This window comes from Anomaloglossus baeobatrachus, chromosome 5 (genome assembly GCF_048569485.1).
Source record: "Anomaloglossus baeobatrachus isolate aAnoBae1 chromosome 5, aAnoBae1.hap1, whole genome shotgun sequence".
Lineage (NCBI taxonomy): Eukaryota > Metazoa > Chordata > Amphibia > Anura > Aromobatidae > Anomaloglossus > Anomaloglossus baeobatrachus.
Window position 1 is genome coordinate 419,900,073 of NC_134357.1, and position 27,488 is coordinate 419,927,560.

At 48.0% G+C, this 27,488-nt stretch overlaps 1 protein-coding gene across 1 annotated transcript in view; it reads right to left on the reverse strand.

Moving 5' to 3' along the window:
* The window catches only part of SMARCD2 (SWI/SNF related BAF chromatin remodeling complex subunit D2), an 80,990-nt gene extending 69,097 nt beyond the window's left edge, over positions 1–11,893 (reverse strand). The window contains exon 1 of the mRNA XM_075347743.1: positions 11,260–11,893. Coding sequence (XP_075203858.1) covers positions 11,260–11,358 — 99 coding nt within the window. The 5' untranslated portion in view covers positions 11,359–11,893. The remainder of the gene's footprint in view (positions 1–11,259) is intronic.
* Between the last annotated feature and the right edge of the window lie 15,595 nt (positions 11,894–27,488).

Consider the following 27,488-nt stretch of genomic DNA (forward strand, 5'->3'; position numbering starts at 1 on the left):
CGCAGTGGAAATAAAAGCCACCATTGCTTTCTCAGAATACTTTGTGTGATTGAGCCGGGTGGTTTCACACAATGCTTTTTTTTCTTTTTTGGTGTTTTTTTCTGTTTTCCCCCTACCAATGATGCCTTTTTTTATACTTTTGGTACTTTTTTTTAATTCCTAGTATATTTTTCGAAACTCATCATATTCTAGGTATTGTTACTCTCATGAGTTTTTCATCGGCTCGATGGGGTAGGATAACGCAAGAAAAAAAAAAAGATGGCTCAATAAAAAAAAAAAAAAATCACTGCAAAAAATGGATGCTACACTGCCATCACTAAAGCTCTATACACCCTAAAACCCATTAAAGTCTATGGAATGGGTGCCCTCCCTGTATAACAGTGAACCACAGTATTTTTTATGAAGCCTTAGGGCCTTGCACGTGCATTTTATTCTGTAGGCGAACGCCATTGTCTTATACTGTACTATTACTGTATTTCTGCTTCTTCTCAGACGTCTTTCGCTCCACTTAGTCCTTACCACCGCCCTCTCCACTCCCTTAGCCCAGGTGTGCTGTTTGCATGCCTCACCTAGCTGGAAAGACCAGATTCCTCTCCAAAGACCGCACACTGCATGCTGGGAAGTGGCTGTTACACTTAACGCTTCTATTGCTAATGTGGGAGGGAAAGCAGACAAACACGGGGCCAAGGTTTAGTGTAAGATGTTATCGAGCTTGACTGCAAGTAGTGGCTCTCCGTCTCTCTCGCTCCGTGCTATAAATACTATATCACGTTCTTGCCTTTTTACGTACAACATATTCTCTATATAATGTGCGTGAGTCTCGTTAGTGCATTTTTAGTTGTTTTTTCTTTCTTGCTTTGCAAATATTAATCTTGTGGTTGTGTCATGGGGTAGTCATATGGTACTGCTGCTTCTAAGTCAGGAAGGGGAAATATGAGTTAGAAGAAAACGAAAGATACAATGTTTTATCTGAAAGCATATTCTGAATATTATCTGAGACAATCTGTCCTTAACCCATTTTATTACAAATTGTTAAAATGTTTTTTTTTTTTTATTTATTTATTTTAATTTTAAAGCAGAAACCACCTAAGGAAATGCTAAATTTTGGGGGGCATTCTTCTTTTCCTGATGAAGAGTAGGGATGAGCGGACCCATAGAAGTTTGGTTCTTCTGGTCCAGCTGACCTTTTTTAAAGTTCGGTTTTGGACCTGGACTTCACCTGAACTTCATCTGTAATCCTTGATTGACAGTTTGGCTCTCCGTCCACATGCAGCCAGCCATAAACAGATCCCTTCCAGGGGAGGGTGGATGGGTTTGTTTTTTTTGGTTGGGGGGTGCACACTACATCTGATCACTTTGTTGCTACCCCTAGTACAAGCCATTCAAACATGGAAGCGACTCGCACTGGGTCGAACACCAAGCATACCCGAGCACAGCAATGCTCACGTGAGTGGTTTGCATCCGTAAAGCACCCGAACTCCGAACCGGAACTTTGTTTTTTTTTGTTTTGTTTTAAATTCTTAGTTCGTGTCGAACAAACTTCAGGTTCACTCATCCCTACTTAAAAGCTTTTCTTTGGCAGTGGCTTTCCTTCAGCTTTAAAGCACCACTTCAGCATTTATTCTTCTTCAAAAGCTGAAGTGGTGCTGTAAATGTAAGCCACCCTGCCCCCTGTCTTGTACTTACCTGCTGCTATCTTCATCTTTTTCCAGCATCGCCCCGATCTGTCTCCGCCGATTTGTGACCCGCTGGCAACTCTGGTGTTTCATGGAGCGCGCTGGAGGTCACAAATTAATACAAGTCTATGAGAGCTTAATTTTTGCTCTCATAGACTTGTATTTAGCGTTTGTGACATAACTTCTCACTTCCGGCCAGTCTGAAGTTACAGGCACAAGATGGCTCAAAAGGACTGAAGCCACCGGAGGGTGAGTATAATACCGGGGGTAGGGTGCTAACATTTACAGTGCCACTCCAGTGCTGAAATAAAACCAAAATGCTGGGAGTAAAGCTTTGAAGAAATCTTGTCTTTCAAAAATTCTCAAAAACTCATGAACAGCAAAGTGTATTTCGTAGAAGTTAAGAAGAGAAGTTTGAAGCAGGTTTTAAAGGATTTTCTGCTCAGAATATTTCTCAGACTCAGTGGGTAGAGAGCTTTAAGTCTATGTGCACTTGGAGTGTTTTTGCTGAAGTTTTGGAGAAGAAACTTCAATTTTGTTGAGGAATTTTGAGATTTGGAGGAGGCGTATTAGGCTGCTTTCACACCTCCGGTTTCTGCAATGCGGCACACTCCGGCACGTTGCAGGAAAATCGCAACCGTTTTTTACTGCCGGTTGCGTTTTTTCTGCATAGACTTTAATTAGTGCCGCATTGTGCCGCAAGGCCTTGCGTTCCATCCGGTTTTTGCCGCATGCGGCAGATTTAGCCGATGCGGCGGCCGGATGGAACATTGCCCAGCACGTTTTTTCGTGCGGCAAAAAAACCCGCATTGCGCCGCATTCGGCCGATGCGGTGTATTTTTCAATGCATGCCTATGGCGGCCGGATGCGGCGCGATGCGGCAAAAAACGCATCCGGCCGCCGCATGCGGTTTTTGCCACTGCGCATGCTCAGTAGCATGCCGCAAGCGGCAAAAACCAGACGGGCCGCATGGGAAAAACTTATGCAATGGATGCGGTGTTTTCACCGCATCCGTTGCATAGCTTGCACAGCCGGATTGAGCCGCAGAGCTCAAGCCGGATGTGTGAAAGCAGCCTTAGGAGAGTTTCCGTTCAGTTTCTCCAACAAAAATTCCTTGAAAAACCTCTTTGTGCACATAGCCTGATTCTTCGCCGGAAACTACAGGTATCACCCTCAATACTGCCAAAAAGCTTCTAATAGAAGGGTTTAGAGATTTCGGTTTGCGGTTTGTAGTGGTTGTGAAAGTTGTGGATGGGATGTTGTTTTATGAGACAACTCCTTTCAATAACCAAACAATACCCTGATTTGGCTCCTGGCAGCCCTTGCGCCTCCAACCTGGTCAACTGCAAAAACGGAAGTCGCCTATCTAATGTGGTGGCTTTGAGTGAGGGACCCTCCTTCATATCATTTTTTTCATAATGCCAACTCTTTAAATAACTTTAAACCCTAATTCCTTGATACTATCTATTAGTAATTTTAGATCAACGTCCTAAAACTGTACAAACTGAACAATTAGTGTGTTGTCATAGCTTGCAATGATGAGTTAGGCTGCTTTCACACATCCAAGTTTTTAGTGAGCGGCACAATATGGTGCTTTGCAGAAAAAACACAACCTTTTTTTTGCCGCCGGTTGCGTTTTTTCCGCATAGACTTGCATTAGTGCCGTATTGTGCCGCATGGCCTTGCGTTGCATCCGTTTTTTGCCGGATGCGGCATATTTAGCCCATGTGGCGGCCGGATGGAACGTTGCCTGGCATGTTTTTTTTGTGTGGCGAAAAAAACGCATCATGCCGGATCCGGCGCGATTTACAATGCAAGCCTATGGACGCTGGATGCGGCATCCTGCGGCAAAAACTGTATCTGGTCGCCGGATGCGGTTTTTTGAACTGTGCATGCTCAGTATCAAGCCGCATCCGTCAACAAACGGACGGGCCGCATGAAATAACTTATGTAACGGATCCGTTTTTTTCGCCGCATCCGTTGCATAGGTTTTTGAGCCGGATTGTGCCTGATGCAAAAAAACTGATGTGTGAAAGCAGCCTTAGGCTACTTTCACACATCAGTTTTTTTCCATCAGGTACAATCCGGAAAAAAACGAGTTAAACGGATCCGATACCGCATCCGTTTTATCCCCATAGATTTGCATTGTTACCGGATTATACCTGATGGCTTTGCGTTGCATCCGTTTTTTTCCGGATGCGGCAAAATTAATTAAAGCGGCGGCCGGAGGCAACGTGTCTTGCAACGTTTTTTTGTCCGGCAAAAAAAACGCATCGCGCCGGATCCAGCGCGATACGGCGTGTTTTACAATGAAAGCCTATGGACACCGGATCCGGCGCAATGCGGTAAAAAATGGATGCGGCTGCCGGATCCGTTTTTTGTTAACTGCGCATGCACCAAATTAATAAAAAAAACTGATCCATCAAAAAAACGGACAAAACTGATGCAAAAACGAATGAAAAACAGATCCAACGGATCCGGTTTTTTAAGCATCCGGCATAACGGATCTGTTAAAAACCGGATCTGGTGGATACGGTTTTACATTTTTTTGCCGGATCCTTTGGATCAGGAAAAAAAAGGATTGTGCCTGAATTCAGAAAACTGATGTGTGAAAGCAGCCTTAGGCTATGTGCGCACGTCGCGTAAAAACATGCAGTTACGCTGCGCTTTGTAGCGCAGCGTAACTGCATGCGTCCTGCGTCCCCTGCACAGTCTATGGAGACTATGCAGGGGCCGTGCGCACGTGGCGTTTAAGAGCGCAGCGCTTCGGCTACTGCCGAAGCGCTGCGCAAAAAGAAGTGACATGTCACTTCTTTCCTGCGCTTTGCCGGCAGCTCCTGCTCTGTCTATGGCAGGAGCTGCAGGCAGAGCGCATGGAATCGGCGCTCACTACGGACATTTCTGCAGCGATCTAAAGCGCACATGTGCTCTTCAGATCGCTGCAGAAATTTCTGCAGGGCTTGTACGCAACGTGCGCACATAGCCTTAGGCTGCTTTCACACATCCGGCTTGAGCTCTGCGGCTCAATCCGGCTGTGCAAGCTATGCAACGGATGCGGTGAAAACACCGCATCCTTTGCATAAGTTTTTCCATTGCGGCACGTCCAGTTTTTGCCGTTTTCGGCATGCTACTGAGCATGCGCAGTGGCAAAAACCGCATGCGTCGGCCGGATGCGGTTTTTGCCACATCGCGCCGCATCCGGCCGCCATAGGCATGCATTGAAAAATGCGCAGCATCGGCCGAATACGGCGCGATGCGTTCTTTTTTGCCGCACGAAAAAACGTGCCAGGCAACGTTCCATCCGGCCGCCGCATCGGCTAAATCTGCCGCATGCGGCAAAAACCGGACCGAACGGGAGCCCATGCGGCACAATGCGGCACTAATTAAAGTCTATGCAGAAAAAACGCAACCGGCAGCAAAAAAAAAACGGTTGCAAAGTGCCGGATTGTGCCGCATTGCAGAAACTGGAGGTGTGAAAGCAGCTGATGAGCTTTCTTTCGCCTCTGGAGGCTTTTTACTAACTTTCCCAAAGAAAAAAAAAATCACTTTCTGCCTGATCTCATTCTCCTATAAATCAAGCGACAACAGTGCGTTTAGACAAGTTGAGACACAGCAGTCAAACAAAGGCCTAGTTAGTACCACCGCTCAGTATTCAGATTCATCTGCTGTCAACTAGCTACTATCGGCAATTCTGCCTCAAATTGTGCACATTCCACCATGGATACTCCCAGTCACGGCATTCAGAAATCAGTTAACATATCTCAAAATACAATGTACATATAGAGTTGTTAGATCGGATGAGACTGGTCTGTTTACTTTAAAAATGCATATCAGACTGGCTGTAAGTTTCCTGAAAGTTTACAAGTCTCTATATACTTATTTATTTTTTTCTGTCGTGGATTTTCAAAGCAAGTACACCAGTTTCATCAGGTCTAAGAGATTTCTTTAGTAATTTGCCAGTATGCATTTTGAAATCTGGTGACTGTTCTGCTTTAAAAAAAAAAATACTTAGATCTGGTATGTCAAAGGGAACCTGGCATCACTTTTTTGCCCTATAAGCTGCGGCCACCACTACCGGGCTCTTATCTACAGCATTCTAACATGCTGTATATAAGAGCCCAGGCCACTGTGAGAACATAAAAAACACTTTATAATATATTACCTAACGGTCGCGCAGTTGGACATATGGGCATCTCCGTTGTCCAGTCCCGGTGCCGCCTCTTTCGGCCATCTTCGTCCTTCTTTTCTAGCCGCGGTGCATGATGGGTCTGACGTCATACACACTCGCCAGCATTTAGGTCCTGAACAGGCGCACTTTGATCTGTCATGAGCAGGGCACATCAAAGTATTGTAGTGTGCCTGCACAGGATCGGCGAGTGTGTACCGCGGCTTCAGAAAGAGGACGAAGATGGGCGAAAGAGGAGGCGCCCACATCGGACAACAGAGACGCCCATAAGGCCCACCACAGCAACCGTTAGGTAAGTATTATAAAGTGTTTTTTATGTTATACCCCCGGCCTGGGCTCTTATATACAGCATGTTAGAATGCTGACTATAAGAGCCCGGTGGTGGTGGCCGCAGCTTATAGGCCAAAAAACTGGTGACAGGTTCCCTTTAAACCATTTCCATACACACAGTTTGAAAAGGCCAAGCTTCTCAGCGTCAAACTCGTGTTATTAGATATTTCTTGAAGTCCCATTAACAATGAAGGGAACAGATGTGCACATACCCAGCCCCATTTTATTTAGATAAGGCTCTTCTTGGGATTGGTGGTGGTTCCAGTGGTTGGACTCTGAGCAATTGGAAAGTTATTCCCTATCCTCTCGATAAGGGGAAACATCTAATCCTGGTAAATACCCTTTAAGGAAACAGTTGGTGCACAGTTTGATTATACACATTATTATTATTACTTAAAGGGAAAGTACACCCACAACTAAAATTTCTCAAATGTTCCAACATTAATTATATTCCATTATGTGTCAATCGCTTACCTGTAAAATTGCGCAAAAATATTCTCAGGACGCCCGTTCAGAGGCCATGTCAGAAATCCATGACTGCCAAATTTGAGTGCTGCGAACCTTCTCTTTAGTACGCCCTACACAGCGTTATTGTTATGCGCCTATTTACTGATCAGAAGAGGCGACAGTGGTGCCAGCACACGGAAGGAGGTTTGCAGAGGTTGGGTTTGGCGTCAACAGAATACCAAAGTTGCCTCTGGCCCAGGGTTCTGTGAATTATTTTGTTCTACTCTACTTACTTGCTCTTTTTCCTGCCACTTATCGAACCGTTCCATGGTATTATTATTATTTATTATTATAGCGCCATTCATTCCATTGTGTTATACAAGAAAAAAGGGGTATATATAGTAGGGACAAGTACAATAATCATAAACAAAACAAGGCACAGACGGGTACTGGAGGAGAGAGGACCCTGCCCGCGAGGGATCACAGTAATAGTTGAATCTAGTTTTGATGAGATGCTTTAAATTTTTTTTACATTTGATTAGAAGTGATTCTGTTGCGCATACAATCACTAAGTTCCTGAATGATAATTTTCCATACTGTTCCATACTATTCACATGAGGAAATACAAACTTCTATCACAGTTACTGATGATGACTAGATGACTCCTTCACACGGATATGATGAAAAATTTCAGCTCAGTGTCTAATCACAAGCAAAGAGTGAACTGTAGGGAAATGACTACATTATACAAGAAGTACAAAGCTGTTCCATACTATTCACATGATGGAATACAAACTTCTATCACAGTCACTGATGATGACTAGATGGCTCCTTCACACAGATATGATGAAGAATCTCAACACGGTGTCTGATAACAAGCAAAGAGTGAACTGCAGGAAAATGACTACACTATAAAAGTACAAAGCTGTTCCATACTGTTCACATGAGGCAATACAAAGTTCTATCACAGTTACTGATGATGACTAGATGGCTCCTTTACACAGATATGATGAAAAATCTCAACATGGTGTTTGATCACAAGCAAACAGTGAACTACAGGGAAATGAGTACACTATACAAGAAGTAAAAAGCTGTTCCATACTATTCACATGGGGGAATACACACTTGTATCACAGTTACTGATGAAGCATAGATGGCTCCTTCACACAGATATGATGAAAAATTTCCACATGGTTTCTGATAACAAGCAAAGAGTGAACTGCAGGGAATTGAGTACACTATACAAGAAGTTCAAAGCTTCTTAAAAATATAAGGTGATAGATAATGGAAAGTTTAATTTTTGCTGTAGGTTCTCATTAATTGTTGTGATATGACCAATTAAAAGCTAAACTTGTCAAAGCTTACCTAGGTAATTCACAAACAATAATAGCTTAGTGCCCATCAGTAAGTTGTGTTATTTAAAGCAGTGGTTTATGATCCCCCCAATTTGCCAACAATGATCATGTACCAAACATCAAAGTATTTGACATTTTTATACTAAAAAGTATTAGTATAATTATAAGCATGAGAGTTTACAGAATCTGATGCATTCATGAGGACAAAACTCCCTTGCCTTTCTTGTCGCTCTATGTGTCCGCTAGTCTTTTTGCATTCCTATGGCTCAAAACTTTTTTTTGTTGCGCTTTTGACAACCAGGAGTACACTCTTAGCTATTAATCCTGTTTTTATATTGCACAACATATTAATTTGACAATTTCACTATTAACTAGTCATCAGATGCCCAACAAATTGATCATCTGAATGTACTGATTATTTGCACAATAAGGCCGGGGCCACACAGGGCACTAGTGCGATGCTCGCATGACACTCGGCTCACGCTGGCAGCACAGCAGGAGCCAAGTGTCATGCTAGTATCCCTGCAACTGAGGTATGACTGTGCGAGCAGACCTCAGCTGCAGGGGGCGGGCCAGCGCTGCGGAGGGGCAGGAGGGATTTCTCTCCCTCTCTCCTCCGTAGCCAGCTATTGCGATTCTCGCTCTGCACGCGCGGTACACCGGTGTACCGCGAGTGCAGTGCGATTTTTCTCTCGCCCCATTCACTTGAATGGATGCGAGAGAAAAGTGTTTTGCATAACAATCGTAGCATGCTGCGATTGTTTTCTCGGTCCGATTAGGGCTGAGAAAATAATCGCTCATGTGCGCTGACACACAGGCTAAAATTGGTCCGAATGGAATGCGATGTTTTATCGTACTCCACTCGCACCGATTTTCTCGCCGTATGGCCTCATGTTAAGGCTAAATATTGTCCAAAAAAATTAAAGGGAATCTGTCAGCAGGATTTCAAAACCCAAACTATTTATATTAGCATGTAGCTCTTTAAAAGACGAGTCCAACAATACCTTTATAAAGTCAGCCCCTTCCTCCATTAAAGAGAAATCAGTGTTTGAATTCATATGTAAATGAGGCTATAGATCCAAAATCTATGTCACTCCAGCTCTATTCCCCGCCCAGTGCCACCTCCTATAGTACAACTGACAGCTCTGTTCCTAAAGTCACACAGAGCATAGAAACTGTCAGTCAAGCAGGAGGAGGTGGCGCTGGTGGAAAATAGAGCTGGAGTGACAGAGGCTTCAGATCTACAAATAGTTCTTCAGCCTCATTTGCATATCAACTCAAACGCTGGGGAATGAACTAGCCATGTAAAGATATTGCTGGACTTGTCTTTGAAAGAGCTATAGGCCCTGATGGAGAAGTGAGTGCACATTGAAACGTGTTGAGAATAAAACCACATTACCTCATTACCTGTTCTCAAGTGTTTTCTGACATCTATTGAGATGTCAGCAGTGCAGCATATCCTCCTCATCACACCTATTCACAGGCCATATAGATAGTTTGGGGGTAAAATTCTGCTGACAGCTTCCCTTTAAACTTACAAATCAAAGGCCTTTTTAAACATATATTGTAAGCTCACGAGTTCTTTCATGTCTGTGCAATTCAGTCTGATGTCGAATCGCAATGAATGGATTGGCCACGGCTCTCTTGACTCAAGCGTGGCAGCTTCACGTATTTCGAGTCCGGAGAGTCGTCGCAAGTCTGTGCACTGCGATCTGACACCAGACCAAATTGCAAGGACATGTGAAAGAGCTCTTATTCTGTAATGTCTTACTTTGTACATGTCCGGTCTCAATTGTAAAGTTCTGTGGAACATGTCAGTGCTATAGACATAGAATTAATACTATTAATCAAAAAGACAGTGAATAAATGGCAACTGAAATCCACAGCCTGTGGTGACATCTCTGGGAGGAGAGGGGTAATTTTCTTACAAATTGTGTTTTCTTAGTCCATATTTACATGTAAACAAGAGGTTTTTTGTTTTTGTTTCCCAAAGAAAACAATGCCCTCAGTATTGTAACTGGTCATGGAAAATCCTAAATGGTTCAAAGTTACTATATTGAAGAAATTATAATATTGTGCCTTATGCCCAGACCATGGCAAATGTGCGTGCACATGGCACAGCGCCTGTATGGCACAGCGCTTGTATGGCACAGAGCCTGTATGGCACATAGCACAGTGCCTGTTTGGCACATGGCACAGCGCCTGTATGGCACAGTGCTTGTATGGCACAGAGCCTGCATGGCACAGCGCTTGTATGGCACAGAGACTGTATGGCACATAGCACAGTGCCTATATGGCACAGCGCTTGTATGGCACAGAGCCTGTATGGCACATGGCATAGCGCCTGAATGGCACATAGCACAACACCTGAATGGCACAGTGCACGTATGGCACAGCACCTGTATGGCACATGGCATAGCGCCTGTATGGCACAGCGTTTGTATGGCATAGCGCCTGTATGACACATGGCATAGCGCCTGAATGGCACATAGCACAGCACCTGAATGGCACATGGCACAGTACACGTATGGCACAGCACCTGTATGGCACATGGCATAGCGCCTGTATGGCACATGGCACAGCGTTCGTATGGCACAGCACCTGTATGGCACAGTGCCTGTATGACACATGGCATAGCGCCTGAATGGCACATAGCACAGCGCATGTATGGCATATGGCACAGCTCTTGTATGGCACAGTTCACGTATGGTGCCACACGTTGTCCTACGCAGTTCTCTACCATGGGGCCGTATGGGATTGGCCTATGTTTAGAGATGTGCACCCATGGAAGCAATGCTCCCTACATTTGGCATGACTTTGAGCTCCATGCATTCCTTTGGCCATATTACTGAGGCCCTATAATATACTATGTGGTGAACCTTCAAGAATATCCAAATTGTTTTAATCCTCATCAATATGATCTAATACATTTTAGATTATCATATATTCCAAATTTTAAGATAGCCATAAAAAAGTATATAAAACTCACTTATTGGGTGAAGAATCTTTATGGAGAAAGTGCCCTCCTTCCCACAAAAAGAAAATCTATGAGTGCTGTGTGAAATCCCAATTCATGTTTTGGCTTTGTAGTGTAAGTGGCGGATTATCAGATGCTATCAGATGGACAGGAGGACTTTCACTTTTCCATTCCTTACACTTTGTGCTGCTGATTTGGATATTAACGCTGATTCCAGATTTTCTTGTGGGATCAATAAAAGTAAGCTGACACTATATGGCGGTATATATTTAGGATTATAAAGATTACCTGGTAAGGTCCTGGCGGACTCCTGTACAGTCCTGGGTTTGGTCCTCGCATCATATTCATTGGGCTTCCAGTTGGGAGAGGTGGACCTCTGGAGGACATGAAGTTTCGGAGGGACGATGCCCTTGTGTAGGTGTTCTTCGGTGGCCCAGTATATATGCAGTGGGTGCGCTGCTGCCCCTTTAGCTATGTTACTCTTCCTCCTGAGTAGTTTGGGCTGTGTATCAGCAGCCGCCCTCTTTTATAGAGTCACTTCTCGTATTCTTCCTGTTCCTGTAGTCTTTCTGCCCCATGCAGCCTGTGTCTATCCTCTGTAGTCCTATGTGCTATGCTGTAACCTGTATGCCACCTCTTCCTCGTGTGTCCTCAGTACTCAGGCACCTCCTTTGTACACCTCACCTCCCATCTGTGCTGTGTAGTCTCCATGTGCAGGACTGTGATCTGCTTCCTCATCAGCCACTTTTGTGCAGCCTCCCCTGATTGTCTCCTATGTGTGCAGTGCAGCCTCATGTGTATACCTCCTCCCCCACTGTGTATCTGGTACTGTGCTGTGTCTTCCCACTGCTGTTGGTCTCATAGGAAGTTATTGGAAGGTTTTTCTGTTGGTGTCATCACTTCCAGAGAGCTGTTTTGCAACAAACCTCCCATCTCATCTCTGCCCTCCCTCTTTCACCCATTTCCTCCTCTTCTTATCTCTCCCCTCCTTCTCTCATCTCCTCCCTTTCTCTCCTCTTTAATCATTCTCTACCCTCACTCCACCTCTCACCCTCTTGCTGCCACTCCTTCCCCTTATGTGCCTTCTTGTGTGTCTGTTCTATGTCACTTGTGCAGTCTTTCTTTCCACTTATCTTCTTCCCTCCTCCTTCCCAGCCTTCCCCTCCTTTTACTGTCCTGTCTGTGCTCTGGCACTGCTATCTGCCTCTACGCCCTTTCCCTGCCCTCTCACCCCCTTTTAGGATCCCTCCCCTGTTTTGTGTCCCATGTGCTTTGCAGACTTTGATCTGGTTTGTCCTCAGCCCTTTGCCGCTGGTTTTGATCGTTCATCGTTGAGGCTTCGCGCTCCCTACCTGTATGAGTGCATTAATAACGAATGTAATAGCCTCACCGTCCATTTACCATTAGTAGCTACTTATCCGTTCTATTGGGGAGACAGATTAATATGGTCAAAAGATGTAAACACTTAAGCCCTTATTAACCCCTTCACCCCCGGACGATTTTCTTTTTTTCGTTTTGTGTTTTTTTGCTCCCCTTCTTCCGAGAGCCGTAACATTTTTTCATTTTTCCGTCAATCTTGCCATATTAGGGCTTGTTTTTTGTGGGACGAGCTGTATTTTTAAATTAAACCGTACGTTTTACTATATATTGTACTGGAAAACTGCAAAAAAAATTCCAAGTGCAGAAAAATTGCAAAAGAAGTGCGATTGCCTGATTGTTTTTGGGATATATTATTCACCGCGTTCACTATATGGTAAAATTGTGATTCCTCAGTTCGGTACGAGTTCATAGATAGCAAACATGTATAGGTTTACTTTTACCTAAGGGGTTAAAAAAAATTCAGAATTTGTCCAAAAAAGGTGACTTTTTGCACCATTTACCATGACCTTCTCATTTTTCGGGATCTATGGCTCAGTGACGGCTTATTTTTTCTCAAGCTGACGTTTTTAACGGTACCATTTTTGCGCAGATGCTACATTTTGATCTCCTGTTATTGCATTTTTCGCAAAATTTGTGGCAACCAAAAAACGAAATTTTGGCATTTGGAATTTTTTGCTGCTACGCCATTTACCGATCAGATTAATTGATTTTATATTTTGATAGATCGGACATTTCTGAATGCAGCAATACCAAATGTGTGTATATATTTTTTTTAAAAATGTAACCCTTTAATTTTCAATGGGGCGAATGAGAGGTTGATTTGAACTTTTTTTTTATTTTTTTTCCTTTTTTTATTTTACTAGTCCCTCTAGGGGACTATAAAGGCTGCTTTACACGCAGCGACATGGCTAGCGATGTCGCTAGCGACAGCACCCGCCCCCGTAGTTTGTGCATCACGGGCAAATTGCTGCCCGTGGCGAACAATATCGCCGGTATGCGTCACATGAACTTACCTTCCTAACAACGTCACTGTGGCCAGCAAACAACCTCTTTTTTAAGGGGGTGGTTCGTGCAGCATCACAGCGACGTCACACAGCAGGCCACCAATAGAAGCGGAGGGGCGGAGATGAGTCACATGAACGTCACTCCTACCTCGTTGCGGGAGGATGCAGGTACAGTGTTGTTCGTCGTTCCCGGGGTGTCACACGTAGCGATGTGTGCTGCCTCAGGAACAACGAACAACCTGCGTCCCAAACGCACAGCGATATTTTGAAAATAAACGACGTGTCAACAATCAACGATTTTGTGAGTATTTGGGATCGTTAGCGGTCGCTCGTATGTGTCACACGCAACAACGTCGCTAACGAGGCCGGATGTGCGTCACGAATTCCGTGACCCCAGCGATATCTCGTTATTGATGTCGTTGCGTGTAACGGGGCCTTAAAGCCTGCTTTACACGAGACGATAGATTGTGCGATAGCACAATCGATCGTACCTGCCCCCGTCGTTTTTGCGTCACGGGCAAGTAGTTGCCCATGGCACACAAACTCGTTTAACCCCCGTCACATGCACTTACCTTCCGGACGACCTCGCTGTGGGCGACGAACGTCCACTTCCTGGAGTGGGTGGGACGTTTAGCGTCACAGTGACGTCACACGGCAGGCTGGCCAATAGAAGCGGAGGGGCGGAGATGAGCGGGATGTAAACATCCCGCCCACCTCCTTCCTTCCATTAAGCCGTCGGGTGCCGCGGGAGGCAGGTAAAGCTCTTGTTCATCGTTCCCGTGGTGTCACACGGAGCAACGTGTGATGCCACGGAAACGATGAACTACCGCCGCCATTTTAATTAAACAATTTTATGAAACCTAGCGACGAGTAAACGACTCACGATTTGTGAGCGATACTGCGTCGCTGGTAGGTGTCACACGAAACCACGTTGTGCGGTATGCCGGATGTGCGTCACGAAAACCGTGACCTCAACGACATATCTCACAATCTATCGTCTCGTGTAAAGCCCTCTTAAGGATCAGCAGTCTGATTGTTCATTTATTTCTGTTGATCACAGCTACACAGCTGTGGGTTTACCCCACAGCCATTAGGAATTGGAAGTGTTTGACATGGCCTAGTGTAAAATTATTTAGGATACCATGGGAATATTCACATTGGAGTTTCTGCCACCAGAGTGCTCACCATTCTTGCATATAAAAGGAGTCCAAACAGGAACATGCGCTCCATGATGTTGTAGTGCCCCTGAAGCAATCAGGAGCTACAGGGAACTGCATCCTATCAAGGATGCAGGGCCTACCCCCAGGGACCCAGAAGACCAGGGCCAATAACACCAAAGCATTCATTTTATTCCTGTTTTTCCCATTCCCAAAGACAGGTGACAGGCAAGGGTTGGACCCAATGGATTGCCACTTAGGGGTGGAACCGGTCCAGTCCACTAGACGACAACTAGTGGGGAGGGGTCAGACAGTCAGTAAGTGGAAGTGAGAGGAGACGGACGTAACCGTACTGATGGGGGAGTGTAGCAGTGACCTGTGGGCCCAGGTGTGTGGTTGCCTGTGGAGTACGGTGGAGTACTCCCAGAACCATAGCACCAACGGGGTACAGAGCTCTAGGTCAGGAAAACACTCCAGGCAGACCTGATAAAATCTACACAGTGAGGGGACCATCCAGGACCTCACCGACCGTAAAGTTCGGGACACAGTAGCAACGGGAGAGCTGGGGAACAGGAACAGAGAAACCAACCCCACAGGGTTCAAGCTACTTATCATACGGACTAAAGGCTGCTTTACATGGTACGACCGATTGTGCGATTTCACAATCGATCGTACCCGCCCCCCATACTTTTTGCGTCACGGGCAAATCGCTGCCCGTGGCGCACAAAGTCTGTAACCCCCCGTCACACATACTTACCTCTCGTGCGACCACGCTGTGGGCGGTGAACGTCCACTTCCTGGAGTGGGAGGGACGTTCGGCATCACAGCGACGCCACACGGCCGCCGGCCAATAGAAGCGGAGGGGCGGAGATGAGCAGGATGTAAACATCCCGCCCACCTCCTTCCTTCCACATAGAGCCGGCGGCTGACGCGGGAGGCAGGTACGCGATGTTCATCGCTCCCGTGGTGTCACACGGAGCGACGTGTGATGCCACGGGAACGATGAACAACCGGCGCCCGATTTCAGAACCGATATTATGGAACCTAGCGACCAGTACACGACTCACGATTTGTGAGCGATACTGCGTTGCTAGGAGGTGTTACACAGGCCGGCATCGCCAGCGATGCCAGATGTGCGTCACAAAAACCGTGACCCCGACGATCTATCGCACGATAGATTGTCTGGTGTAAAGCAGCCTTTAGACTGAAAGATGACCAGGAGGGAACCCCCAGATGCTCCAAGCCACGGGGACCCACCAACCAGAGACAAGTGCAGGGGAAGAAAGCCACCAGGTCACCACACCGCCACTGGAACTAAGGGGACCAGTGGTGAGGACCAGCCTTCATCGGGTTGCAAGCCATAACAACGCTGTGAGTAAAGAAACCAGTTACACTGCAATCCCTTGTTTGGCTTACCTTCTTTCCGCGCCCCGACACCACCATCTATCCCCTGGCCCTACTTGCAGAGAGCACAACATATAGGCTGCCACTAACATCAGCCCCAGTAGTGCGAGACTGTGCAGTGGCGGCTCCATCTTAATAGTTGAAACCCGCAAATGGTGTCACGACAAAAACTTTATTATCATTCCCATGTACATAACCCCTTTCAAGCGACCCCCAGGGTCACGGAACCGGGCAACGGCCACCCAGTGAACTGTGCCAGTGAATATACTGCCCTGGACCGAGTACCCCATAGCCCGGGGGAGCGTCAATGTCCATGTACCCTCTAGTGGCACATGGGAACAGGTTGTTGCCCTTAGGCATTCCCTTTCAGTTTCTGGTGGCTTTGAAAGTTTTGTTCTTTGTCTCTGACTTCCAGATGTTGCACTCCAAAGATAATAGTACTTTTTCGATTAATATTTCTTCACCTGGACAAAAGAATGTTACAAAATAACATGTATGGCTACTTCTAAGCAAATTAAAGGGGACCTGACAGCTTCCCCAGCCCCTGAAAATATTAATGCAAATATAGCTATCATTGGTGATTTGTGTTTTTCATTTGAGCATATGGGGCTGTAAGTCCGACTTTACGTTTTCTGCCACTAATATGGAACTATTCTGCGGCTAGGTCTGGCATCGCTGCTGCCTTACTGGGCATGTGCAGTGGGCTGATGAAGCTGGGGACGCACACCCAGGTTCACTGCATATTCCCAGGGAGCGAGAACATGGCACACAACCATAATATTTGCTAAGAGTCAGCGGTGACATCGCTTTTGCAAAGTTGAGGCTCAGGCCCATGGGCGTGTGATTACATAATTAGAAAATAAATAGTCCAGGGTAATCACTGCCTCCTCGATTAGTTGACCATTAATTTGCAGAGTGTGAGTGCAGCTTCAAAGTAGATGCTATATTAATTCAACAATCTTTAAGCCATAAAAAGAAGCTTGATAGAATGCAGAGGATGGTTGCTATACAGGATGGTGGTTTAAAGGGAATCTGTCACCACTTTTGACCTATTTAAACTGTCAATATTGTCATACAAGTTATAGAATGCTGAAAAAAATCATACCTGTATGTCTCATATCAGATGTTTTGTTGTCGATAAATCATCTATTATCACTATAAATAAATGAGCTCTTCCAGGCTATGGGGCGGATGCTGCCTGGAAGAAAACTCCGTCTTCAGAGATTATTTTATACAGAAGGCTCGTAACCAGTGTGAGACAAGTAGCTGATACAGAACGAGAGAAATTAAATTTGACTTCTTGCAAACATATTTTTTGCAGCTCTCTGAGCTCTGCTGTATTGCAAAAATATTGCAAACCTTTTTGCCTGTGAGATGGAGACTGAACCTGAGAGGAAACTGCAGATGTGTCAGTTATAATCACATACAGCTCTACAGTAAGATCAGGAGAGCAGAGAGCAGCCAACACATAACAACAGATAATCTCTGGAGGCGGAGTTATCTTCCAGGCAGCATCTGTCCCAGAGCCTGGAAGAGCTCATTTACGTAAGGTGATAACACATAATTTATCCACAACAAGGCATCTGATATGAGGCATAAAGGTATGACTTTTTTCAGAATTCCACAACCTGTATGCCCATATTAATGGTTTAGATAGGTCAAATGTGGTGACAGCTTCCCTTTAATAGGGTAGGGCAGCTGTTATGTTCCATTTAGGTACTGACAAAGCCCACGGGACAAATGGAATTCATCCATGCGTATTGAATGAGATGAGCTCCATAACTGACAGACCACTGTAACACATCTTTTTAGGGTATGTGCCCACTGACTTTTGGAGGGTGGTCAAAAAACATGAGTTTTTCAAGAATTTTTTTTATTGAGTTTTTCTTTTCCTGCAGTGTTTCCTGAAGCGATTTTGAAGAATTTTGGACGTTTTTTTTCTAAGCGTTCTTTGGAGCCTTTTTGATTTGACTGTAACTAGCTTGGAAAGATTACGTTTGAAGAGTTTTCCAAAAGTTTTTGAAGCAATTTTTGAGGAGGATTTTGGAGAGGATCTGCTTTAAAAAAAACCTCACAAATATCCATGTGAACATAGCCTAAGATTTTTATAACAAGTCCGAGCCATAAGGATGGAGGATGGTCAAGGCTAAATGCACATGTGATGCCCTGGCAAAACCAGGTGGTCACAGAGGCTGCACAAATCTTCCAGGTGCAGTACGCCATCCTCTTTGGCATACCAACACAAACCCACACCCAGGTACACAACATCAGCCAGCAAAGCCTAGTCACCTCCCCCCCATCACAATAGGGACACACCAGTAGGTGAGGCCAAGTGGATGTGACTCGCCCACCCCAGGGCTATGGGACACCCGGTGCCGGGCCGGGCTAGTCCGGGGGTCGTCAGTGGTGGCGGGGCCCGACTCCGTGGCCCTGGTGGGTGTCAGTTAAAATGGCTGGTGACTTGGGGTGAATAAAGTTTTTATTTCGTGACGCCACCTGTGGTTTGCGGCTATTAAGCCGCCGCTGCAATATGAGGCCTCCGGGGTGATGATATGGCAGCAATGGTGGTACTTCTCCCCACAGGTGGAGCGGTGCCCCGGGGACACTGTTGGTGCTCGTGAGAGTCTATGGTATTGTGTGGATAACACGGTGCAGGGCCGACAGGCAATGAAAGAAACAGGCACAAACAACAGTCTCTTTACCTTCTCCTCTTTTACTTCACAAACGGTTAGTCCTGGGAAACCGTTACAGGTGGTAGAGGGCTCCGGCCGGCCTGGAAGTAACTGAGATGTCGTTTTGGCCAGATGAGTATGAGGCCTACTCCTGTTCTTTTCCTTACTGTGATAGGACCCTGCTCTCTGAATTATGCAATGGCCCTCTTTCTGCTGGGACCGGTGGTACGTCCCTCTCCCTGTGTGGTAGGCTGCGCAGGCCCTCTCTGGTGCTTCTCTGCTGGAGTCCACACCGGGCCCTGATGATGCAGCTGTACCTTCGGGCTGTTTATGGGCCAGGTGCTTGCAGCTCTCTTGCCCTTCGGATTCGGCTACCAGGGAGTATTTTAGGCCCTGGTGGCCACAGACTCCGATGTCCGAGTCTCTTCTGTGCCTCTCTGCTCCTCCTGCTTCACTGGGCCAAGCTGCTCCAGCTCTAGGCCCCAGTTCCACAGGACAGCACACTCTGCGTCTGCACTCTCTGCTTTCTCCTACAGACTGAACACTAACTCCTCCCTCAGGCCAGACTTAAGGAATGCTCCCTGGAACTCCAGGTTCAGAGCTCCCCCTGCTCCCCTGAGGGAGAAACTGCGTTGGATGTTAAACTTACTGGCCAATAGACCTCCCAATTACCTCCAGGCTCAGCATTAACCCTTTGGAGGGGCAATGCTGTTGTGGCGACCAGGTCCTGGGGCGCCACACTCCCCCTTAGTTAAACTCAGTTCTCCCGGACTGAAGATACAAAACAAAACATGTTACAACCTTAAACAACTATAGAGTCCAGTGTGGCTCCGTGCCGGGTGTCCATTACACTGCTCCATGGGGGACACGCCGCGATAAAACCCCCAACGTAGGCTCTGGGCGTGCATCAGAGCATTGCTGACCCCACTCTATGCACGCCGGACGGGTTTTTCTTCAGGGGTGTTGAGCACACTGGTGCTAACTATGAACAATTAAAGTGTTGGCCACTCATAGTCCAGTGACCCAATTGTCCATTTACTTAATCACCTAAAACAAAACATTACATACAAGACATTTTCACATAACTATATACATTCTGTTAGGTATTTTACTTTCTATGTTCTATACCTTGGAGGGGGCTGTCCCGAGTGCTACGTTGGGACCGGCGTAGCTCTGGGGTTTGTCCCTGACTACTTGGAGTGTTTGCCCCCTCCGTGTTACTGGTAGGCCTAACCCTGACAGGTATGCGTGTTGGTTGCCTACGGGGTCTCAGATTCGCCAAGGGTACGACAGGTTCACCACTGGCAGGTGGTTGATTCTCCTGTTCTACTGCTGGCGTGTCATCTTGTGTTGGGACGGACAGTTCCTTAGGTGGATCTGGAACCTCTTCTGTCTCCGGCTCGACCAACTGCGGGAACGTCAAGACTGGTACCACTATGGCGTTATTGATTCGGGTCCAAGTTTTGGGGAATTTTCCGAGGATTGTTTGGATCATTTCTTCCTCCTTTTCTTGAATTTGGGGACTTCCTTGTATTTCTTCTACTTCTTTTTGGATTTTGCACCGCTCAGGGCACGCCTTCAGGCGGTCTCTAGAATCTGTTTGATAGGCCTTGCCTTCATCCTTGCTTATGAGGCATACCTTACTATTGTCAAAGTTGGAGGGAATAATGGTGTAGGGTTCATTCTCCCACTGATCATCTAATTTATGCGTCCTCCGCTTTTTCTTGAGGACCTGTTCTCCAGGTACTAAGGGAGTTGCTGGGGCCGTTTGATTGTAGTTCTGTTCTTGTCTCGTTCTTGCTTGGGACAGGCTCTTTTCTACGCATTCCTGAACTCTGCGGTACTGCTGTGTCTTGAGCTACTACAGCCACCTGCTCTCCCTCTGTGTCGGACATCTTCCTCCCCCTTAGTGAACCTTACCAGGCTCCGTTCACTTTTCAAAATCTCTTCCGGGTAGCGCGGGGTTAACGACCCTCCGCTCTGATGGCGCGCTCCCTTCGCGCTCTTTTTCGGGCACGCCCCCCTTCTTCCTGCGCTCAGCGAGGCTAATGGCGGCGGCAGTTTTCAAACAGTAACACAGTCTTTTAAGCACAGTTTCTGCAGGCGCACAGTACCCGGTGGGATCGGGCACGAAATCCTGTTCGTGACGCCAAAGTTGACTCGCCCACCCCAGGGCTATGGGACACCCGGTGCCGGGCCGGACTAGTCCGGGGGTCATCAGTGGTGGCGGGGCCCGACTCCGTGGCCCTGGTGGGTGTCAGTTAAAATGGCTGGTGACTTGGGGTGAATAAAGTTTTTATTTCGTGACGCCACCTGTGGTTTGCGGCTATTAAGCCACCGCTGCTATATGAGGCCTCCGGGGTGATGATATGGCAGCAATGGTGGTACTGCTCCCCACAGGTGGAGCGGTGCCCCGGGGATACTGTTGGTGCTTGTGAGAGTCTATGGTGTTGTGTGGATAACACGGTGCAGGGCCGACAGGCAATGAAAGAAACAGGCACAAACAACAGTCTCTTTACCTTCTCCTCTTTTACTTCACAAACGGTTAGTCCTGGGAGACCGTTACAGCTGGTAGAGGGCTCCGGCCGGCCTGGAAGTAACTGAGATGTCGTTTTGGCCAGATGAGTATGAGGCCTACTCCTGTTCTTTTCCTTACTGTGATAGGACCCTGCTCTCTGAATTATGCAATGGCCCTCTTGCTGCTGGGACCGGTGGTACGTCCCTCTCCCTGTGTGGTAGGCTGCGCAGGCCCTCTCTGGTGCTTCTCTGCTGGAGTCCACACCGGGCCCTGATGATGCAGCTGTACCTTCGGGCTGTTTATGGGCCAGGTGCTTGCAGCTCTCCTGCCCTTCGGATTCGGCTACCAGGGAGTATTTTAGGCCCTGGTGGCCACAGACTCCGATGTCCGAGTCTCTTCTGTGCCTCTCTGCTCCTCCTGCTTCACTGGGCCAAGCTGCTCCAGCTCTAGACCCCAGTTCCACAGGACAGCACACTCTGCGTCTGCACTCTCTGCTTTCTCCTACAGACTGAACACTAACTCCTCCCTCAGGCCAGACTTAAGGAATGCTCCCTGGAACTCCAGGTTCAGAGCTCCCCCTGCTGGCCTGAGGGAGAAACTGCGTTGGATGTTAAACTTACTGGCCAATAGACCTCCCAATTACCTCCAGGCTCAGCATTAACCCTTTGGAGGGGCAATGCTGTTGTGGCTACCAGGTCCTGGGGCGCCACAGATGGTGACGCCCACCTAGGGATTCTGAGTAGAGCTGATCGAACGGCCAATAATCCAAGGCCGGCGGATCACTAACAGATTTAAAAAAGAATCCGATCCGCTCCGGAATCCGGTGCCCATATAAGTCAATGGGGACCGGAATCCGGAGGTTAAAAACGTTTGTGGAGGGGCTAGGGGGCTAGGAGCATGCATAGCATACTCACCGAGGCGCTGTCATGGCTGCACACTCCTTCCGGGTCACGCTGTTACCTTCCGGAGCCGACAATTCAATATTCATGGTTTTCCCCGCCCATCGGCTCGCGTTGGTTGCAGCTAGACACGCCCCCATCCTGAGTGGCAGCGTGGCAGCTAACTGCAATCAATCACAGGACGGCCAGTGGACAGGGAAAGCAGTACAGTCTGTCGGTCAGTTCACAATAGTAAACACTCAGCAGTACAGTTATAGCGCTTGGCTGCAGCCCCAGCCGTCGCGCAGTCTGTACTGTGTATACAGTGCCCAGAGTCACACGTGCGAGGCTGCCGGGTGCTGCCATGGCAGACTCGCGTGAGCCCCTCGCACGTGTGACCGGTGAAAGTAAAAAAAAAAACGACGTGTGGTCCCTCCTAATCTTCACATCCAGCCATGATAACGCCAGCTGGGGGCTGGTACATCTTCAGCCCGCAGCCGTTCGGTATGTCACATCTGTTAGATGCGACATACCGGTGTGCGATACCGGCTCTTCCCGCTGGCGTGATGCGGTGCCAGTTGGGGTAATAGCAGGGTTAGCAGCGCCGCACGGCTGCTGCTAAACCCTAGCTTTGTGTGATGGCATAGGCGTCTGTCAGATACCTGCATCACACAAACCTGTAAATGACAGTAAATAAACACAGACACACAGAAAAATCCTTTATTTGGAATAAAGTACAAAACACTCCTCCTTCACCACTTTATTAACCCCCAAATACCCTGCAGCTCTGACGTAATCCACAGGAGAAGTCCCACGCCGCTTCAGCTTTGCTACATCTGAATATCAAAGAGAGCGGCACGACCGACCGCTCTCTGTGAGCTCCAGAGAATGAATGAGCTGCGCATTGAGCGGTGACGTCACTCAGGTCATTTGCGGTCACAACTGGAGGTTCCCACGGTCCTTCATCAGGTAACCTGACCTCAGGTGGAGGTCACTGAGTTCACAGACCTGCATCTCCTAGCAGAAAAAGCGCAGCTTTTTTGGCTAAGAGATGCAGATTTTGTGCTGAAATTTTTATACCATATTCCTGCATCCAATCTACACCTCCTGGCAAAAAAATCACGGTGTTTTGATGCAATTTTTATGCCGTGGTTTTTGCCGCGGTTTTTGCTGCGATTTTTGCGGCAGTTTTTTGCCAGGAGGTGCACATTTGGTGCTGAACTCGTCTGCACCAGCTTTCAGCACCAAATTTCCACCTGTGGCAAATTTTTTTTAATTTAGTTTTTATTTTTGGGGGCCAAGGGATGCCAATTTTATGCTGTGATTTTTACACCATATTCCTGCATCCAATCTACACCTCCTAGTAAAAAATCGCAGTGTTTTGACGCAATTTTTATGCCGCGGTTTTTGCCGCGGATATTTTTCCACGGTTTTTGCTGCGTTTTTTTGCCAGGAGGTGCACATTTGGTGCTGAAATCGTCTGCACCAGCTTTCAGCACCAAATTTCCACCTGTGGCAAATTTTTTTTATTTTGTTTTTATTTTTGGGGGCCAAGGGATACAAATTTGATGCTATGATTTTTACACCATATTTCTGCATCCAATCTACACCTCCTGGCAAAAAATCGCGGTGTTTTGATGCCTGTCTGAACATGAGCGTGCATGTACCTAGAAACACATGCACGCTCCTGTCAGATGTGTGTGCGGCTGTGCTGCGATGTCAGACTTGTGAGAGTCCCTCGCTGTGACTGCTGCCTAAGATAAACCACATGCGTTTTTTTTTGTTTTTAAATTTAAATAAATAATGAAAAAAAAAAACGACGTGCGGTCCCCCCCAATTTTCATTCCCAGCCATGATAACGCCGGCCGGGGGCTGGTATATCCTCAGCCCGCAGCCGCCCGGTATGGCCGCATCTGTTAGATGTGGCCATTCCGGTGCGATATCGGCTCATCTTGATTGCCCTGGTGCGGTGGCAATCAAGGTAATAGCAGGGGTTAATAACAGCGCATGGCTGCTATTAACACCCAGGTTTGTGATCGCACGGGCGTCTGTGAGAAACCCGCATCACAAACCTGTAAATTACAGTAAATAAACAAGACAGAGAAATCCTTTATTTGGAATAAAGTAGAAACGCAGCCTCCTCCTTCACCACTTTATTATCCCACCACAGCCCTCCGACGTAATCCACACGAGATCCAGTGGCGACACATCCAGCTCTGCTACATGTCAGAGCGAGCAGCCATAGATCACGGCTGCCCGCTCTGAGTGCAGCCTAGCAGCCTATTACTGAGCTGCGATGACTGCACGGCAGAGCTGTCACAGGCTGGGGGCGCATCAGCCAGGAACCAATCACAGCTGAGAGGACAGCCGGTGGGCGGGGAAAGCACGGAAAGCTGTGTGACTGCGTGCACAGCACAGGAAGTGAAAGCGCAACCCGGAAGCAAGTGTGCCGCCATGACAGAGTCTGGCAAGTATGAAACGCTCATTTATTTATTGTTTTTTAACATTTTTATTAATTGTCGATTCCAAATCGGGCAGCTGGAATCCCGCGCCCGGGTCCGGCCCGGGGATAGCGCTGAAACCGCGCGGATCCAGACGTTTACAGTCCGGGTCCGCTTAGCACTAGTTCTGAGGTGTTCTGGGAGGGAACAAGACAGTTCAATGCGGACAGTGGAGTAGAGAGGAGTGTGAAGTGACAGGGTAGTCAGGGGTTGGAGCCTCTGGACTACCAGACTACTGACTAGGTGGCAGTCGGCAGACAGGGCCACAGGCGACGGAGATCTGGTCGCGGGAGACCTTAAGTTGACCGGGGCAGGGTTGTAGCCCACCGGTATCGACAGTGGGAATCCGGTCCGGAGGCCGTGCACAGTCAGGGTACCTGGACGCTAGAGCAAGGACAGCTTCAAGCACCTTTCTAATTGACCAGCCGGGGACAAGATTACAGGTCTTGTCCCACAGGAGGCCCAGATAGAGCAAGACAGAAGCCCAATGAGGGGGATAGGGCTCCGCAATTGCCTGCTAAGATCCCATGGGTCAGTTCTCACGGGCCACAGCTCCCTACACATAAAAATCACCGGGAGTGGACTTCCCCGTTTCAAGAGGAGTAGTCAAACTGAGGACACAAATACTAAGTGCAGGAGAAAGGGACCCCTGTTTGCTTTACCAGGGTGCGGGGCCCGAATACACCCGCCGGAGGTCACCGGTCACTGGCAATTTGGTTTATCATTTGGACTCTGTGTGAATTCTTCTAGAACTGTGAGTACACGATTACCACCTACAGAATACGATCCGCAACATCTTTCCCACATACACCTGGGCCCCAGGACAACACCTCCCCTACCCGTGGAGGGGATACCATCCTGCTGCCCCGCTCCATCAGCCCCGGGCGTCCCATACCAAGGCAGCGGCGGTGTCACCAATCATCACCGCAACCCACGGGTGGTGTCACTGACAAACTCTCCCCTGTAAATAATCCCTTTTATATAGTTGTGAGGATGGATGGCTGCAAGAGCCCCGGATACGGCTACCACTCGAGCCACGATCCCGGATCCGAGCGTTCCAAGCAGCCCCCCCTACAGTGGTCTGTCCCCCGTCCGCAACACACATGGTGACCTTTTCAGGCAGATTCTCCATAGCGTTCTGAAGCTGTGCGGCCGCTACACTGAGATCTCAACTGTCAGGAGGAAATTAACTTTATTCCTCCCAGCAAACCTGGACTTTCAGTCATAATGGCGCGGCCAGTGTGGCCTCAGTCACCGCTCAGTGCATAGTGTAACCACGGCCCGGAACCGACTGACAGCTGTCTCATCAGTGCTGAGCTGGCTGTCAGTCAGTGCTGGGGCATTGTTACAGCTGTTGCTCACTATGTTCTGAGCAGTGACTCAAGCTGAATCTCTATGGCTGAAAACCGGAGGGAATAAAGTTAATTTCCAGTAGGCAGCCAGAGTGTCAGTTTGGCAGCTGAACGGCTTCAGAATGCTATTAACCTGCAGATTAATCCATATCAGCAAGTTAATAGAGTTCTTTTTACAAGACAGGTTTCCTTTATAAGGATAAGCTGCGGCCACCACCACCGGGCTCTTATATACAGCATTCTAACATGCCACACAGGCATTTGCTGGTGTACCACCCCACTGGCTCGGCTGCGACCGCCGAGCCGCTCGGATCCGTGCTCGTACGGTGGGTGGCTCGAGCTGCTCACGGACCCGGGGGTCACGTCGCTCTGCAAAAGGGTTGGCACTACACGCAGTGACTTCGGTGGGGAGTTCCACGGCCGGGGCCGCGGTGGTTTGGAAGGGATGTAAGTTCGTGACGCCACCCACGGGTTGTGGTGAATGGATGGACATCACTGCTACCGTTAACTAGGCCTCCCGGGGACGGTGTTACGCAGCTTGGTGTTGACCCCTCCATGGGTAGGGGAGTGATGGTCTCGGGGGCCCGAGGGGGGTGCTGAGGCGTGGGGACAGGCGCGTGCTGGATGCCGGTGCGGTGCGATGCAGTGCACGGCCTGAAGGCACTGGTGTACTCACTATGACACAATACACTGGAGTCTCTGGTAAACCAAATGGGATGATGAACGGGGCCCGCAGCCGGCTGCAGTTTCTCCCTTATAAGGTTGGTGGTTTCCGCCTTTATCCTGCACCTCTTTGTGTGAATGTTTGACTCCTATGCCTAAGCAACGGTAGTCCACTCCCCGGCTTGCCGGGTGTCGGAAGAGCCCTGTTTGCCCGCAGACGCTGGCCCTTTGGGTCTCTATGTCTTGGCGGTGGCTTTACCCTGTATGGTTGGGCTGTTGTCTTCTAACGGGTCTTGTGTGGGAAAGGTCCTTAAGTCCAGTCCTCAATCAGTTGATGTGACTCGGCCCTGTTGGTTCGGGGCTTCGTACTAGGTCTGAGTACCCCTCCTGGTGCTCCGGTTTCCAATCGGTTCCCCGGTTCGGTACCGGCGGGCCTCCGCCCGACCCCGCTCCCTACGGTTCCACCGGCTGTAATCCCAGCTCCTGCAGGCGGCCACCACCGTCTGCCTCCTTGCCAGAGGTGACTGGGCTCCAACCCAGCCACCTGAGTAGAATATTGGCAGGCCTGGTCACAGGTCTGCCCTTGAACTCAACCTCTCTCCTTCACTGTCAAGGCTAGACTGTCCACTGAACTTGTGTCTTTTTCCCGCCTCCAGGCCTGTGAACTCCTCGGTGGGTGGAGCTAACCACCTGGCTCCGCCCCCCTGGTGTGGACATCAAACCTGGAGGGTGGTGACAAGGTTTTTAAGTTTGGCTGCTGTCACCTTTTTAGGGAGGGGGTGTGTGTGCATGGGACTACCTGGGACGACCTGACTAGTCCAGGGCGTCAGACTGGCATACTGAGAACTGAATTCCAGAAGACAACTTTGGTTGTTGCTGCCACAAAACCCCTTTGCTGAACCTACGGTGTCTTTTTCCAGATGGTTGTCGATCACTGAAGATACACATTCTCAATTGGAATCTACCGATACGCTCCTTTCGGTCTTAT